General features: G+C 42.9%; 1 protein-coding gene across 1 annotated transcript in view; it reads right to left on the bottom strand.

The window, feature by feature from the left end:
• Window positions 1-19,008, bottom strand: part of LOC118785859 (protein diaphanous homolog 3-like) — a 287,218-nt gene extending 268,210 nt beyond the window's left edge. Inside the window, exons 1-4 of the mRNA XM_036540806.1 lie at window positions 18,979-19,008; window positions 17,465-17,497; window positions 11,024-11,194; window positions 2,200-2,304 (exon numbers count right to left, since the gene is read on the bottom strand). Coding sequence (XP_036396699.1) covers window positions 2,200-2,304; window positions 11,024-11,194; window positions 17,465-17,497; window positions 18,979-19,008 — 339 coding nt within the window. The remainder of the gene's footprint in view (window positions 1-2,199; window positions 2,305-11,023; window positions 11,195-17,464; window positions 17,498-18,978) is intronic.
• Window positions 19,009-19,249: the final 241 nt, after the last annotated feature.

Here is a 19,249-nt window from a genome sequence, read left to right as displayed (position 1 = left end):
ACCTGCCTTTTATGTAGCTGTCACACAGGAGCTCGGAACACTATCAGAAATAACAGGAGGGGAAAATGTCTTCCCCCCCCCCCCTCCCCCCCCCACTCCGACTGAGTTGGACATACATGACTGGCAGGCTGCGATGGGGACAGGCAAGACGCTACCCCTCCCCATCCCTCTCTGATAGGCCACCTCCTCTCCACTCTGCCATTGGCAGGAACGGCCATGAGAGACATCTTCTGATATTACATTTACATTGTGTACTGAGGCTTCTTGGGGGAGTTACATATCCTATAGCTGTATTACAAAAATACTGTGGTATATTTATTGATCATGGTGCAGTTTATCACAGTTGAGGGATCACATTTTAAGACGTTTCCAATAAATATTAAATACCACACCTAATGAAAAGTCCCGGCCTTTACTTATTTCGGGGCTGTTTGTGTTTTTGTTTTTTAATACACCTCCATAGATTTGAGACATTTATGTCCCCCGAGGGTAATTGAAATCGAAGTATTGTATACATGTCCCATTTTTTTCCTTTATTTATTTTTTTTTTTGAAGCCGGGCAACTGCTGCTGTGACACTGGTTATTGAGATTCAGTTGTTTCCTTCGTCATTGATCTCCGCATCAAAAACTTTCAAGGTGAAAATCCGCACTTTCAAAAAGGAGTTAAAAGTTCATTTTACTTCTTTTGAGCTGCAGAAGGTAAAAGACAAGGGCAGGCGATCTGGAGAAACGCGTGCATCGCGCGCTTCCTCTGCTTGGGAGAAAACGGAATCATCCAATCTCACAGCACTCAAAAATAATTAAATTCCCAAAAGATGAGTGCAAACTGCACTATAATTAAAACACTCCCATTTGCTTGTGATTTTCAATAGATTTTCAAGGCAGACTGAAAGTGGGGCCAGCCAAAAAGAGGATTAGATTCCAGAATTAATTTGAGTTGAAAATGTGTTTTTGATGCACCTTTCCAAGTCTCAAATGTGGATTTTATGGCTCCACACAACATTTCCATGCTGTAAAGTGGAAATAAGAGATATTTAATATTCAGGTCTGACAACATTAAAGATTCACAGTTCCTTATTAATTTTTTTTGCCGCTGTAACTCCATGGGAACAAGAAATTATTCCCTTTGTAACCAAACTAGTAAGATAGTTCAACAAATATGTTCAATGCACGAAAAATGCCAGAAATGGATATTCTGTCTCCATAGCAGACAAGAATAAGAAAGCATTCATTAAATTACTTACAGTGAAATGACCTTCATATTACAATCAACAGACAAACAAAAGAAAGAAACATGGCCCTTCTAAACTGTTACAACCAGCTGCTTTTAACAAAAATGGCTTTTTACATTTTATGTCTAAGGGCATGACTTGCTTTTGGATATTACTATTTTAAGTTAAATATTACTATTTTAAGATATTAAGTTAACCTACTTCTCCTCACAACAGCCACTGACCTGCATTTTTTCCCCACTGAAGAGCTGGAACCAGCCTGGTTCACTGTCCCCCTTTTCGACTGTAGAGCCAGAACCAGACAGGTTCACTGTACCCCACTGTACCCCAGAATAAAATATATGTCGGGTATGAATTGAGTTTTTTTTATCTTTTATTTTTATCCCTACGAACACTACTTAATGAGGTTCACAGAAACTGTAATATTTAGCCATGTAAAAACACTGTATATATATCTGGCTACATGTCTTGACCGTACAGAAGAAACATGATGTGGAGGCCCAGAAGGATAACCAACTTTCAATGTCAAACTGTAATGCAAAGAAAAGGCAGAGGAAGACCATGCAGAACTGGCCCGTGGCACTTTGGCAGGAAGCTGTCAGAGCTCCAGCACTCCTCCTGGCCTCCTAACGCTTCCAGCTCTTTTTGGAGCCTCCGTGCACCCCAATTTTCTCTAAGGCAGAGACAAAACACCTGTGATTTTACAGATGAGCGGTCATTACAGGTAAACACCGTCCTCAGAAAAGTCACATTACGCACGGACCCAGCACGGCACAGTCATTTCTGTGCCCCGGAGCGATGCTTTCGCCCGCAGACACACCTCCAAAAATGCCAGACTTGCTTTTAACCCGTTGTCTCCTGTGAGGAATTGACTGCGTAATGGTGCTGGGAACCATGTCCAACGCAGGAGAAAGAAGTGGAGAAGGGCGATACGGACAGGTGAAAACATCGGAAAACTCCACTTACTGTTTTAGAGGCTGTGATGATGTACTGAATGACCATCTCTTTCTTCATGGTGAGCTCCTTCTCCCTTAAAGGGGCTTTCTTGTCTTCATTTAAGTTCATATCCTCCTGTTACAAAGCAATGGGGAAAAAGAAATCAGGAGTACGTATAAACATTTTTAGCAGTTACACTGGTCAAAATGTGTAGCAGTACAAAGACTTTTATCCCTATCATAGGGGAACTCATTGCTGGTATACAGTAAATGTTGTTAATAAAAGCATCTGAAAACTGCTGAAATCAGGCATTGGTTTGCTTTGCAAAATAACGTGGAAAAATAAGACTTGAAGGCCTAACGGCTTCACGTTTTCAAAAATCAACATTTTGTGCAAAATGCAAAATTTGCATTTTTAAATTGGAAGCGTAACCGGTCCTTGATTAACACTTCAAGCCGCATGAGAAAGTGAGTCCCCATTGAAGCGGACCCCCCACCCCCCGAGGGAGAGAGATAGACTCTCACCTCCGCAACCTCATCCTCCCAGAGAAGCCCTCAGACTCGACGCAGTGCTGAGACCAGCACTAGCTCTAAAGCTCTTCATTCACACGCAAATAAGACGGCCCTCCCTTTGGAACCCAGCCTCCACAGTAATTGTCAGCTTTTGAGTCCTTTCAGCAACAGCCCCAGCTCTGCAGCAGCAACAATTCATCCTGTAGTACAGCCCCGGAGTGAAAAAGTCAGACTTAATTTACTGAAACTAACAAATATGAGCACGCGTGTGTGTGCGTGTGTGTGTGTGTGGGTGCATGTGAGTGTATTTGCATGCGTGTGCGTGTTTGTGTGTGTGTGTGAGTGCGTGTGAGTGCATGTGCGTGTGTGCGTGCGTGTGCGATTATTTTTGGATGATTAGATGCCATTTAAAGAAAACACAGTTATACATGTACATTCACCCATTCATAGTTAATATATACGAACATAAGAAACTGAGAAAATTATAAGAATGACAAATATGGGCCCAACAAGGCTTATCACTTAAATCACTTATCTGGTCTTGAATGCTCTGAGGGTCTTTGCTTTTTTTTTCCATGCTTTTACAACTGAGTGAGAAAATGTACAGTACCAGTGAAAATTATCCTGAAGGAATTTTCGCCTTGTCCTCTTATTCTGCTGAAAGAACTCATCGACAGCTTATGTAGCCCACTTTAGTTATCCATTTAAACGTCATAACCTCAAACACCACAGTCAAAAGTCTAATGCTGCTGATAATGAAGAGTTTAAAGGTTCTGAGGATGTCTTAATAACCTTTAAGTTTGTTACCTGGAAGCAGTCTTGTTGCCTGTTTTTGCACTTTTTCCAAGAGCTTCTATGTCCACCTTACAGTGTCTGGAAATGGACATAGGACTCTAAATGTAGTCTAACAAATGTATTGTGCAGCATGAATACATACTCCTATACATTACAATTACATTATACTTTTGGAGATGTCAAATTTTATTTGCCAGGCAGCTGCCCAATTCTAGATCGTATTTATATCTTAATATTATCTATTGAATCTATTACTTATGTACTTGTAAATCAATTTGTTTCATTCCAATTCAGTGTCATCAGCAAATGTAATCATTTTACTCCTGATGTCCTCATCAAGGTCATTTGTGTAATTGGAAAAAAGTAGAGGTCTCGACACAGATCCCAGGGGGACTCCACTTCTCAAAACTCCTTGCCCAGACTAAATCCCTCTTATCATCACTCTTTGTATTCTACGCTGAAGTCAAATTTTAATCCACTTTGACATAACTCCATTAGTTCCTACTGATTTCAGTTTGATAATGAGCCACTCGAAGTGCAGGAGATTTGTTGAGCATGATCTCCCTCAGCGAAAGCAGTGTTGATTATCCCTTATGATACTATTTTTATCCAGGAATAATTTAAACCCTTCCCTTTTGACAGACTAAAAATCTATTGTTAGTATATACACACACACACACGTTTGTACAGCAGAGTATATAGTAGGCCAGTTGGTATTTACTTGTGACATTCTGCAATTACCCAATAGAATAGGTGACATTGGCCTTTGCCGGTGAGAGAGTTCCTTCCATATTTGAGAAGCCTGTAAGATTAATGCAATTTGGGACTAGCAAAGGCAATATGCCTCCCATGCACCAAGGGACAGCTGTTATATTAACTTTAATCACCTCGTTAAATGTTTCCCAAAGAATGTACAGTAAATTAAGAAATGTTATTGGCTGGCAAAGATTACTCATTCCTGCTGCGTCGAGCCAACTACCCAGAGAGCTCCTGTACGTATTAGCCACTCCACAGACGCCCTCCAACAAGACGGATTAACCTATTATTCTCCAACATGGGAAATTAGTTTACATGAAAACCGTTAAACTCCAGTGTCCCACCCAAGGTGCAGAAGCAGGCCTTTCAGATAAAATGAGACTTCTGCCTGTCTACACTGTGCTAACTCACACAATGTGCTTCACGCTCTGTCCCGCGCTACTAAACACCATCACCTAAAGGGGGGGGGGGGGCTGTTTATGCAACGAAGACAGATTCATTCCATTCCGGCTCCTTACGCAATCTTTTGCCAGGTCACATGCAGAGTCCTTCACTGTTGGGGTGTAATTAACAGGATGATGCTCAGTTCACAACAGTCAGGCAAATAACAGCAAGCACGTTCAATGTGCATTTTTTTTTTTCTTCTTCTTATTTTTTTTAAAACTCACACTCAATAACTGTTACGGCTGATAAATCACATCAAACACACCGAAAAAATATTACACACCACTTGCTATCTTCAGGGTGCCTAACAACTCTATCCACCTATGAAAGGACAGATGAGGATGATGATGATGATGATGATGATGATGATGATGGATGATGATGATGGCGGCAATAATTATTATTACTGTACATATTCTGATCACTCCATAGACAAGCCTTCCACATTGTTGTTACTCACTATGAGAATTGCTGGCAAAAACTACAATCCAATTTAAGGTAACCTTGCTTGTCAAGACATGCTAGGCAACATTAACTTTAGCATGATGTATTTTGGTTTTAAGAATAACTACTATGCACAATTGTCTTTCTTGCTCCACTCTTTTATCTCGCCATATTGGCCTTGTTGCTCTACATAAGTGAGCCTGCCAAATAATTACAACATAATGAAAACAGTCATAGAATTACCAGACATTCTCAATGGGACTCTCAATGGCTGCTTTGTCACAGGTATGGAGAGCTATCTAAGAGAGAAATTTAACAGAAACCTCCAAACTCACTGCCGCAGATCTGGGTTACTGCGTGTCGGAGGCATGACAGACTAAGGGGAGTCTGACCCCAGAGCATAGGGGACCCCCATAAAATACATAAGCAATAAAAAAGGGGTCCGCCGTGGCTTCACTCCGCTTCGTCCGGTATATTATCCCTCTTTTGCTCCCTCGCGCCCAATGTTCTCTCCACCAAAGTCTTATAATGTTCCAATGGAGGCTTCAGCCAAATGAGATTAATCCAGGGGAAGAAAAAAGGAAATCAGAATTTTTTCTCGGAGAGCTCCCCGCAGACGTTCTGTGTTGAATGAAAGGCAGAGACGTGCCCACGAGGGGCAGTACGACACAGACAGAGCCGGGGTGACAGCTGTAATTAGCTGTCTGCCGTGGCTTTGTGGAAGGCGGTTAAGTTTCAGATGTATGCCATTAATGTTGTTATCCAGCATGATCTTAACTTTGAGGCGAGATGACAAACAGCTACCGCATGTTAACAACAAGCTGAGGGCTTCTTCTGCACTCATCCAATAAAACCCGTCCAGCCTCTTTCAAAACAATGTACATAAACAGACCTACAGTAATTAACTAAATTACCAGTGTGCCGTTCAGCTGAAGTCATGATAAAAAAAGGCTAAATTCAAAAACAAAAACAACCGCTTCCAAATCATTGTCATTCACCTGCCATGCATTCATAGGCACTGACTGCAAACAACCACCAAACAGCTCTCAGAGCTAAGACAGCAGGGCTTCAGAGAGCACATGAAACCTGCCAAAACCAAGCAGAATTGGGTAGTATCAAATCCAACAAATTTGACAACCTGCCTTAAAAAAGACTTCTTTTCGGTTCCTCTAAAACACTCAACCACTAAAACTGGCCAAGGTGCTGTCTGGCATTTTCAAATGATGGCTAGCTTAAAGCAATAATTTAATCTTGACCCAACATTGCAGGCCCTCAATCCCCTTCTAATAGTATAACCAGATTACTGCATCCCTCTGATGGAGAGACAGACAGACAGATGAAATACCCACAGGACAAGCGTCATCTCGTCCTTTAGCACACTCCAGAGCAGTTCAACACTTGGGTGTGAATTCATACACTTACATCAAATTAAACTTTCACATGAAAAGCTGTCACCAACCTTGAGAACCTGAGAGAGCCACCATACAACCAGTAAAACCCACTCTTTTGTCAGCGATCCTATTGCAGTGGAACAATGTTGTAACCACTTTATGAATGACTGTGTAAAAACGCATTGTTACAGAGCAGCAGCTGGGTAACAAATGTGGAATTGGGCTTGTGCGGTCGGTACATTTATGCAGGTCATCTATCAATCAATCATTAGCTAATTTGAGGCAGCGGGATTTGTCACAGAGCACAATAAAAGAGCCAGCTGGTTGCAGGCTGCATGTCAATAAGCTTCACAAAGCAGATCTGCTTACCTGTGGAATAAAACACCAGCAAAGAGCTGAAACTTCAGTCAAAGATAGGCGCCTGTCTCAGACACTGGGGATGACTTAAAGGCAAACACCAAAGACATCAATTACCTGTGTTACCCCTGTCACTTCCAGTGGCACCGTCATGAATATTTCCTGCTGGACTGACAAATGACTGCAGCAGCACTGTCAGCCATACCCGCGAATCAGCGCATCAGCCGTCCCCGCCATCGCTCAATGCGGCATCTGCGCGCATGACAGACCCCAAAGAAACCGGGAGCTCGGCTGCGGCCGAGGCCTGCTGCCCCGGCAGCCTCCGACAACGCGGAACAGGCTGCGGAACAAGATGGCCGACGCCTTGAGGAAAGCGCAGAACCCTCGGTACCTCGACCAACTAATAAGGCGTTTCAGAGCGCCGCTTTTACACTTGAAATATCAGTAACAACACCTCCGTCACTGGCGTTATGCATGCTGCAGATATGCAGAAACCTTCACTTGTACAGAACTATATAAACACAAAGTCACTTAGTTTTTAAAGTAGGAAGAGGAGAACAGCAAACATTGCACATCTCCGTGCAATTTATAATCCCCTCTCTCCGTCCTTTGACCCCCGCCGGTTATGAAGCTATTAGATAAATATTTACACATTATCTCCCCCCCAGAACAGGGATTTGCGGTTGCTTTTAACTCTAAGACACTAAATTTCCCACCATAGCTCAGCTGCAGGACCGGAATATTCTTTGAATTCTTTGTTCTATTCCCAGCCGTCGTCTTCATTTGACATCAGAAACAGTGTCACTCTCCTAACACATGCAGTAAATTACCAGCAACTACAGTAACAATATGAAAGCACTTCTATTTTTGCCACAGCTAAATCTGCAATTATACACACTTAAAAGACATCCATTTGCTGTAAACCAGCCCTGTCACGGCAAATTTGTCATATACTACATACCGCTTGATGTTTACAAAAATGTTTGATGTGTCCCGATTTTTTTCCCCCCCTTCTCTTTTTCTGCCAACACCTGACTTCAGAGGCAAAGTAATCTCATGTGACATTTTACCAGGAAAAGCTGCTGATACCCACCTGATCCAGAGGAATCTGCAGATGTGGCATTTCAAACGCTACCACAATGGTAAACAGGTCAAAGCAGACCCCTGGACTTAATGGATATTCTCTTGTGGACAACCAAAGGAGGGAAAAAAACCCCAGCACAATTGAGAATGCTTTCCTTTTACAGACATGGCAATAGTTTGTGTCCTGGTGTCACAAATGGAATTGAGGCAAGTGGTTGGTAATCACTGCAGAGAGATATCAGACAACATGTGCCTTATTTACCTTAAGTCAGAGTAATAACATTGTAATTACTTTAGGTACAACTGTGTAATGACACATTGTTATACATCAACAACACAGTAACAAATGTGGAACAGGCTGAAGTAATTTTAATATTTCAATAGGTTATCAATCCAAAGATATTTTCACTGATTAAAAAAAAAAAAAACAAGGAAATAAATTGATACAATGATCTATAGCTTGAACAACACTGACAGAAAAAAGTTTTCCATTGAGACAATCTCTGACACTCCACAAAGCAAGCCAATCTGAATGTGAATATCTAAAGAATGTTAAACCTTATCACGAACACTACTATTAACCAAAAATCAAAACTAATCCTAACCAAAAATAAATCAAATTTATGTAAAGAAGTGAAACAGCATAGCACTTACGTTTCATTCATCTGCAACTACATACATAGCACGTATTCATCTGTGGTGTAACACAGATAAATGTCAACTTAATATAAAGCGTGACTGGTGATTTGCGGGACCCATCAGAGGAACGCATCCGCGAGGTCGCCAGGTTACACAAATCGATCACTGGAAAAAATCAAGCTGATCATGCACTGCTTAGCAATGTGGTTAGGAGTAAGGCAACAGAGCGTGCTTGAAATGACCTAGATAGACCTGTCTTAATAAATCAAAGAGTTTCTGGTATCTCCTGGAATCATTTAACACTTTACCACTCCCAGCTGGTATCAGATCAGCTAGCCAACCTGTCAGAGTGATTGAGGATGTGACTCATTTCATTCCTTATGCAGAAATGCTCAGAGGGGTTTGTCGGGCTACAACACAGGAGGAGGAATGGTCAGAATAATTCACTGGCACTACCTGGTAAGAAACCATTATTTCGTGGACAAAATAAATCCTCCCCTGACCAAAGTAATTCTTAGTATGCAACTCTGAAAGCACAGTAATAATTCTTACAACACGTAGGCTAATTGACCTGCAGTAACTTTTACGTGTAAAACAGGACTATCACGATTATGCTTACTGTTAGAAATGCTTAATGTGCAATGGCCAGACAGATTTTAACAGGGTTTGTTATCTCTAAAAATCTTGCCCAGCTACAGTACATGAAGCAATAAATCTGTGATAAATTTCTAGCTACCCTTCAAGTTCCACTTGGAAAATTCTATTTCTGCTCAAAGACGATGCCCCTTTCACCCTCCCTGCTCATAAGCACTCAAGCACAAAGAGACTAATGCAGTTTGTGTGCCATTAAATTCAGTTGTCCTTCCCTTACTATTTAAAGTGTTACACCCACAAATAGTGCAGCTTTCAAAAAATTTTATGAACTTTCACCCACAAGCCTCAGCAGGCACGGTGAAATTGTGCAGGGAAATAAAAAGAAATCAATGTTTAGTTTCATGTATTGTTACATTTTTGAATTACCTGTTTTTTTTTTTTTTAATTTTATTAAATTCAGCACAATGCAGCCCCTTCATGCAGTGCAGTCCTATAGCACACAGTTGTCATCTCACACAACAGATCACACTCACAGCTGCGCTTGAAAAAGGAGCCGCAATGCGAGGTGGGAAACTTTATTTGACAAAGGAAAATAAGGAATCGCATTCCAGTTTGAACGTTTCGTGGCTGCGAACTGCATTCACGGTCACGTAACATTCGGTGTGGGAGTCGCTAAGCTTACGCTTATCTCGCTGCTGACATTAATGCCCGCCCCGACTGTAAACAGCACATCAGGACTTCCTCCTCATTTCACATTGCTGTTGGAGTTCCACTTTAATTGAGCAGAATGGCATGAGTGAGACAAATGACAATTTAGAAAGCAAACAAAAGCCGGGGCTTGTAAACACTTCTGATTCACTTGCGAGAGCATGTGAAAGCTAAAATACAGGGGATACGTGCTCAATTACACCACTGCACGCGTTTACCGAGAAGGGTTAGCCTGCTCTCACACTGCATAAACACAATTTCTCCCCAGCTGAACGGTTCTCCCCGGTGAATAAACCGCATCTCATTTGGCTGTCAGTTATCATGCAACTGTCACTCACTCAAGAGGAGGTTACCCTGCATGCGTAACCTAATAATGCAAAGAGGCACAAGACGGAGCGTTATAACGACTATTGCCACGGCTGATCTGTTGTTAGGTACACGGGAAGGCTGAGTCCAGTAATGTCTTGTCGCGGAAAGGAAGCAGAAATCTCCAGAAAGATAACGGGGCTACTCTTCATTACATATTTCTCTAGTGCCTCACGGTCTGGACTATTAATGCTGCGAGTCGTGGTGCGGTCTTGGTTATTTCTATAGGGAGTGAGTCATGGTGTGGTGGAGATAATGTCTGTAATGAGTAATGGCGTGGTCCAGGTTGACAGGGGCGGGACTGTCAGGAGAGGGAAATTAAAACGTTTCAGAGTGATAAAGCTCATTTTCTGCTCACTATGCTCGCCCATTCCTCTAGTGAGCCCACAGCAACTCAATATTATGCTTGGCAGAAACCCTTATCTAGGGTGCTGTACCTAACTTGTAAAACGCAAGCTATACAAGTTATTTTTATCCATATGTAATGCAGCTGGACGGGTTCTTTTCTTCACATTGGCATTCAGGTCAAGCCCCTCACTTACGGTTACAACAGAAGTGGCACACGCAGGCCCTCAGCCTGCAGTGTTCAGATCACCACTTCAACTGTAAAAATGCCAATGGACCACACCCGTTTGCCAGGGGTGTTCCACATGCCTGACTGCGATCGCACAAAATGGGGTAAAACACTCGCGTTCTGCTACAACACAGGGCACACCCGTATAATTCACTGCCCTGGGCATAAGCTAAAAAGTGCTTATACTTTACCATCATCTTCTCAAACAAGGCCAGGATCTCCTTCTCCGAGGTGATTTTGGCCGACAGGTCCTCGAGCTGGGAGGAGGCAGACCAGTCGCTGGAGGTGGAGTGTTTGACATGGGCCAGGTGCGGTCGCTCCTTCTTGCTGCCAGGGATGCGGATGCTGGCAAACCTGTCCAGCTGGAGGGTGGGGGGAAAAAAAAAAAAAAAAAAAAAAAGACATGGATACGGTCAAAACCAGCTGTGACATGGGCCTGGTCCCACGCTCATCGGCTTCAAGTCACGCCATTACAGCCTTCCAAACTTCCAGGGCTGCGCGTAAGAAAGGCGGACGGACGGACACAGTAACACACAAACACAAAAAAAATAACGTAACTCCATGTCCGCGAGACCCCTTTGCATATGCACAAAAGGCAGGAGCCTGCTGGCAGCTTGAAACGCGTCAGTCTGCAGGTGGTAGAAATGATACGGCTCCAACAGCTACGAAATGAGGCCCGGGCTTACTTTCTTTGCAGTTGTTTTGTGTTAATCCCTGTGACGCATACGCTTATGAATAGCACATGTATCAAAGTCAAAGGCACATGAGGACACTGTCCTGCAGAAACAGGTCTTATTCGCCGAGTTCAAAAACTGAGACTGATTAGCAAACTGCACACTAATCTTCAAGCTATTAATGCCTTGCAAACAGTGCAACGCCATACACAGTCCTTTTGTTAATGTGGCTATTGTGTGTCAGCATAGCGTGTCTGCTCCACATTGATCATGTTATTGTCAAAGGGAAATTTGTACAGGGATGTAATTAAGGCAACCCCCTTTTTCAAAAAGAAAAAATACCCATTTTACCCTCTTTTCATTCCTTTCACTGCCATCTTTTCCTTTATCTAGTATCATGATGCGGTATTCTAGTTGTCTCATGCTCAGAGCTGCATCCAATAAATTCCTCTATCAAAGTGAAAATCTTCAGTAGATAAAAGGCAACGATTGATGAAATGTTTTTGTTTTGTGCATCATATTCATCAATGAGGTGATTCTCAGGCTGAAACTTTATGTTGCCCGGGATGTTTTGGTCGCATGCTGTTCAATTGTTGAGTGCCACTCCTTGTCCTTCCTGAAACGTGAAAATGGACCAACTAGCAGGAGTTCACAACTCTGAGAAAGAGCCTAAATTTCTCATATCAATATTAGCGGGCGACTCATTTTGATTTTGCTCAGTTCTGAAGGACTGACTGCTATAAAAGGTCAAAAACGCTGACCTGTGTTTTGAAACAGCACAACAAAACAAATTGCTGGAAATTAGAAGAACAGTTTCTGATTTATGACCATTTCATAGTGATACATAGTGGTCCTTCCTATAATAGCAAAATGAACACAATCAAAAGAAATAAGTATTCCACCGCACTGATAGTTATGTTTTGTTTTTTACATTACATTACAACAATGTAATGTACCCTATGCATAAATGATTTGAGACACCGTGTTCATATAAAAAGAACTACTGCAGACAATGATAAGCATGAGACCATGGAATACCCTCACACGCCTGGCAAAGAACGCCATCTCTAAAAGGGTATGCATCCAACACAAACAATACATTTACTAAATAGCCTATAAAACTCTCCTTCATAAATTACTTTCTAAATGGCACACACAGCAACAGCAAACACTAGATAAAGCACATACAACTTACAATTGATTAATGCTGTGTGGAAGGAATCAAACATCACTGTAATAATGATTTTGTAATTGGATTAGATCTGTCAGAAAGTATTTGCTTTTATCATCCGGTAGCTGTAGGGGGATTTCAGATTGAGATGTCATATGGAGGTGATAAGGTAGTCGGTTCATCTTATGGCTTTAGATTTTTATTGGGTGGGTAAATTGCCAACTCTTATCTTCAAGGATATTCGACACAAGCATCCTATTGTGCATTATCTTAGCAAGAGTCCTGGCTCAGATAATCTGCGCTGACACTAATGCGAATTCAATTAAATACAACTACAGCAACTTCAGAACTGTATCTGCGTTTGGAGAATGGATATTTAACAAGAGGCACTGCACGCACTTTCATCCGCCCAATCCATTTCCTTGTCTGCCTTTTGTCTTCGCAGAAGCTTAGATGCACAAGATAAATTAATCTATAAAGATTAACTTTGCAGCGACTGCATAAGCGCGGGTTCAAGGATTAATTTAATAAGACTTCCATTTCAGATGAGATCGTTGTTTAATACAATATATGCATTTAAGAAAGCGAAGTAATGTAGCAATCGTTACAAGAAAGATATTTACAAAGAATGAATGGATATTTTGCCAAGTTAAAAGGAGTAAACCCATACAAGATGTAAACCTCTGACAGATGTGCTCCCTCACTGCCAGGCAAACTCCATTGGACTGGCCCATTTACACAGCGTCCAAACAGACTATTCTTGCTCTACCAGTGTTGAAGCTACAAGTGTTCTGATGTGCGGATGTGCTCATGAACATTCTTTTACATACACTATTGGCATTTAGCAGATGCTTTTATCCAGAGTGACTTACATGGGTTACAATTTTTTTTTTTTTTTTTTTTTTTACATGGTACCCCTTTATACATCTGGGTATTTACTGAGGCAATTGTGGGTTAAGTACCTCGCCCAAGGGTACAGTAACAGTGCCCCAGGAGGGAATCGACCCGGCAACCTTTCGGTTACAAGTCCCATGCGCGCACCTGTCACATTCTTGAAGAGGTGCGGTCGAAAACAGAACATTCACAGCCAGCACAGGAACGCGCTCGGCACCGCAGCCTCCCATTACCAACCAGGGAAAAAAACAGAGGAGCTGAATATCTGGTAGTAATCATATAATGGTCTGTGGTCCAGGCTCTTTGATGTCTGGCTAATGGCAAACAGGGAACAGAACAATAACCTATCCCTCCTGATCATACCATCAGCGCATAGGCACCGCAAAAGCTCCCTCTCAGAATCCCACTCTCCTATGCACATCAAACAGATGTCCATCAACAAACAATACCTTCATTAGCCGTGACTCAGTTTCAGCATCGAACGGCTTTGTTTGGGAGCCGTGCGAGAGCCCATTTGCCATGCAGCACGGTAGTCGGTGAAATAACTGGCCTTCCTGGTTACCCTGACATCGCGTAATTGTAACGAACCGCAAAAAAAAAAAAAAAAGACAAGACCGGCACCACCACGTCAGTTGATCCAGAGGATGAAAGTACATAATTATGATTCCGCCCCCACGCACTCCCACTCGCCCCGCATCCATTTTGGCACGGCACGCGCTCTCTCTTACATTCTTTCATTTGGCGTGACCGCGGCGTTCGCTCCGGGTTGGTCACCTCCAGCCGGGGGCTAATAGGAGTCGGGCTGCTTCCCGCTGGGGCCGAGGAGGTTCACCTACAGGTCACTCTGTTGACCTAGGGGGTCTGTCTTTTGAACACCGATCGATTGGAGCTTTAGGGTATAGAGGCGGCGGACCTGCTAACTATTCTTTTCCTGGCTTAAAACTGAGACATTTCTGCTGTGTCCTTTTGTACTCCACCTGTTTTGAGCTGAAAGAGCGAGCACTGGGATAGGCTTGTTTTTGATGTTTTACGGAAGAACCGAACAGAGCCATGTAAGCCCGTGGAAATGAGATACACCACTGCAGCCATGCCTCACGGGCCATCCGCACCTCAGTGCCTGGGCTTATGTGTGTGAACACATGTGGACAGTGCACTATTACAACCCGATTCATTACCGCTTCGTCCTGGGAGCGGCTAAACCATCAAAGTACTATTTTCGGTTTTTTGGTTTACCTCACCCCAGCCTAATCCACACTGTTTTTCACTCCACGCCTCCTCCCCCTCCGTCTTAATCCCCTCCTCCTCTCACATACGTTACAGTACGTCTGGAGAGCAGGTGGGAGGGGGCCATAATGTATGCAACTAAGAAGGGGGTGAGATGGGGGCTCTCAATTCTGCTCATTTGTGAAGAACGGGCACAGAATCTTCCGTAGATAAACTCGCCCGGATGTCATGTAAATTAAACCTTTCATCTGTTGCATGACCCACGGACCCAGCGGGTTCGGCTCCTTAGATCAACATTTCATTATCCTTGCGATTACTTTATTATACGTCCTGAGAAGGCTGTCAAGGACTTTCCTGATTAAGAGCGGGTTTAGCAGGCAATAAATATGACTGGCCTGAGTGGGGAGAAACAATGCCAAGCACTACTCACTGGAATACTTTGGAAAATCCCTCAGCCCTTGTCCTTGAACAGAATGAACTATTGATGCGTCTTCGCTGAAAATATTTCAAATCCATTGTTTAATGTGTGATGTGAATGGAGAGCGATCAACAAAACCCCACAAACCCATGGCACAACGGGGCAGATTCAGACTGAACAGCACCAATTGCTTTTTCTGTGCACCTTACTATGTGGATTTTGGTGGTCGGTATTCAGACTTAACTCACGCAAGCATGCGTCTCTCAGAAGGAGAGACGCAAAGTGTTACGCTCTTAATAAGTGAATTTCACCCAGGAATGCTTGACCTCCCTTCCGATAGCCTAATCGCTAACAGATAACATCTGCAATGAAATTAAAGCGGTTGTGGAGGTGAGACTACCATTTTATGCAGACATTGAAAACATTGCTATGGTGAAAATGCCAACATCACACATTTGAACAAAGACATGGCAGCCCATTTGGTTCACAGTAGATATAGCCTAGCATATGTAATTAACCCAGTGAAAGCAACTATAGCTGGCAAGCTAGGTCTTGATACTGCACGTATTGTTGAACTACTGAATTTGAAGTGATTTATGACAAATGAGCACATGAATTAATCACCCTAGTTGAGTTAGTTGCTGAATGTACTGAACATTAACGAATGGGGTGTACCACACTAATGCACTTAAAATGCTGTGTGTCTCTCTCAGAGAGACTACGATGTCAATGTTCAGTACCTTATTGATAATTGCCTAAATGGGAAGACTTGTCAAACAGTAACTCGGGTTTCTTTTTTATTTTAACTACAAGCAGCTTTTTTTTCCATAAACTTGTAATGCCAAATTTCCCCCCTTTTCTCCCAATTTGTGATGCCCAGTTGTATCATTGATGTGCACAGTTGATACGCATTCACTGTAAAACAAGAAGTGTATGTAGCATCTTAATATCAATCTTAATTAGCATAAAACAACATTGTTTCCACACACAGTTACACTGTTAGTCAGTTAAATAGCTTACCGGGGGGAAAAAACTACACTAAACATTATGCAGCAGAGACACTAACAAACTGTATTTGTTTTCAGCTTCAAGCAACAGCTTCAAGCCCGGAAGGGTAAGGTTTCAAATATCCCTTCTCCACCTATACCATTTAGATAATGTACACGTCTTTAGAGAGGCTGAATAAAAGATGCCGGATGATAAACTCCTCCCTCCTCCTTTCCCCTTGCGTTCTTACTCTCTAGCTGTGCCGCACATTAGACGCAAACAGGCTGAAGATGTAGCTCAGAGATGAAGCTAGGCTGTACCGTCCAAAGCTAATGATGTAAACAGGGTACTGCCACGCCTACGGCAGCGTCGGGGTCAGCCTGCAGTGGGAGAACACATCATCTGAGAGCAAGCTCCCATTGATATTTAAATGAAGTGGAGTTCTAAGCGAGGATGCAAATTAGGAGCAGACATTCTTTTTCATGCTGTTGTTGTTGCCCCCCCCCCGGATCTGTCCAGAGATATTGGAAATCAAAGGAACACCATGTGAAATCCAAAAATGCAAAAAAGCATTAAAGTAATCGTTACGTTGCCCCATAAAACAGCAATGTGCTTCAAAAAGCGTTCAAAAATAGACCCGTTCCTACTGGGACAATAATGATACATTCAATGAGGAGTAATTTCTAATGTGGCGGTCATAACTGTGTAGTGGCAATTTACCTCTCTTCATGTTGGAAATGTGAAGTAGGCCCACTGCGATGCCCCTGTCTTGGCTGGCAGGGGCAGCCTGCACAGCTGGAGACCATCTACAAACTCACTAAGCACACCCACCTGGGCCAACAAAACAAACCTTTCACACACAGTGGTTAGATTCGGTCCTTCGCGGGGTCTTTTCCTGGAAATGGGTAACGCACGCTTCCAACCGTGTAAGTGTGAGGTTAGGGCAGTGATGTTACCATGCAGTACATTCAAATTTATGTTAAACCATGAACACAGCCTCAGTCACACGTGAGCTGTGCATCCAAGCAAACCATTCCAGCACAGACCAATGAGGAAACGGAGGACCGCGTGATGAATGCAGCTGCCCGGCTGTGTGTGGCACAGCTGCGCAAACCGACAGTGGCCCTTTCTGAGACAGGCAACTGCGTTCATCTGCCAGTTACTTAGCAAGCCACTCCACACAAGTTGAGGCTGAGGGAGGTAGGTGCCGAGCAACTCGCATGCTGTTAGTGAGGAGAGGAAAAGGAATGGAAAAAGGGCTTACCACATCGTCCGTAAGGGTTCTAATATTTAAGGGCTATAAGCAGAGGGGAAAAAAGAGGGGAAAAAACATATCAGAACGGTCAAGGCACTGCAGTGATTACCAACAGTGATATTTATGGACAAACCCTTTCGAAAAACCAGCAATCAAAAGGTGACTGAACTGTTGTTATGAAATCGCATTACACGCTCCTTACTCTGTATCAACCATGCTGTTCTACGCTCCTGCCTCCTAAAATCACACATAAAGCAAAATATTTTATAATATTACATCATGGGTCCACAAACAAGGAAGTGTAAAGTGTGTCAATAGGATGGAACTGTTCAGCTGAACTTATACATTTCAACATTTGCAGATTGTCTAAAACACTCCCAGTAGGAACGCAAATAATGGTGAGAAACTTCAAATTTAACAATAACTTCTGGATTTTACTCTTTAAAGAGGATACAGTGACACTTTGTCAACAGCATGTTAACACTGAAAATATTATAGCATTGAGGATCAGCCACTAGGAACTAAGAAAAGGACTGACAAGGAGTTGAATTGCGCAGAAGAGGGTTTTTTCTCCTAGGTCCCTTAGCAGCCTAATGTCCTGCGGACCTGGCTCATCATTTACTGCAAAAATAACATGGGAACAGACCTCTTCCTTCACTTTCACTTTTAACATCGGGTGTGGTCAATAGGAGCTGTACAGTGGAATGAGCAAAAGAGATGGCTCACCACTACACTGTTCTCCCCAATAATGCCACCACCTCTGGCAACTGTCTAGTAAAATAACCATCAATGCAGAGAAATGCATTTGAAATTTCACTCTGTCGTTTGATTAGATACTCCATTTTGTGCACTGTTCATCCTTGTCTCATAAAGACCTTCTGGTTAAACAATACTAACATGTTATCTTTGGCATTTGTAAAAAGATAACAGTAGCTCTTTACAAAACAAATCAACTCAATCAACTTGTTTTATGTATCTGGACAAGTAAACCAAGGTAGTAACCGGAAATCAATGTGGATAAACTACATTCAGCTGACGCTGATCAAGAGCACCACTCCGCCTGTACAGACGGAAGCTGAAACTCCCCGACTCAGACTGAGAGCTGTACCACAGCACCGTTTCCTATTGCGGGCATGCAGTATATACCCTTCTCTCACATCAAACCAATGAGTACCAATGAGTACCACTACCACATCAAACCAATGATTCAGTGTACGTCTGACAGCAATAAAAATCACAGAATGAAGGAAGCACCACAGACAAAAAAAACCTGCAAAATGGCGTGACAACATATAAAAATATTATCTAGGAAACTGAAAGCACTGTTATTGCCCTGGCCTTTTGCAGACAAAAAGCAGCTGTTACAAGTTGGGCGAGGAATTCTATCAGAGCTAGTTTTGAACGTAGGTTAGAATTAACCCGTGGCAATGTCAAAGAGGAGGCAATGAGAGCCAGCCCAAACGGCCATAAACACCACCCTTGGACTCGCTGCACACATCTGCTGCTCTCTGAAACCGGCTGACCCTGGTGGGAGCTCCCACGGCCAGTCGCATAACTTGAAAGCCGGACTTGGTCAGCTGAGCGCGTCGATTGTCAAAGGCGTCCGTTTTGTTACAGTGGTTCGAATGACAGCCCTGTGCAAAGCGCTAACAGGGGCCATATGTCCAGCTCTACAAGAGTGCGCTCCACGCTCTCGCGCCGTCAGCCAGGAAACCGGAGTCCAGCGCTCGCAGAGGACAAACATTCTCAAACATTTCCATTTTCTAATTATCTGCCATTTCCAAACCACTTCAA

The sequence above is a fragment of the Megalops cyprinoides genome, chromosome 11 (genome assembly GCF_013368585.1).
Source record: "Megalops cyprinoides isolate fMegCyp1 chromosome 11, fMegCyp1.pri, whole genome shotgun sequence".
Classification (NCBI taxonomy): domain Eukaryota; kingdom Metazoa; phylum Chordata; class Actinopteri; order Elopiformes; family Megalopidae; genus Megalops; species Megalops cyprinoides.
This window is presented reverse-complemented; position numbering and strand designations above follow the sequence as displayed.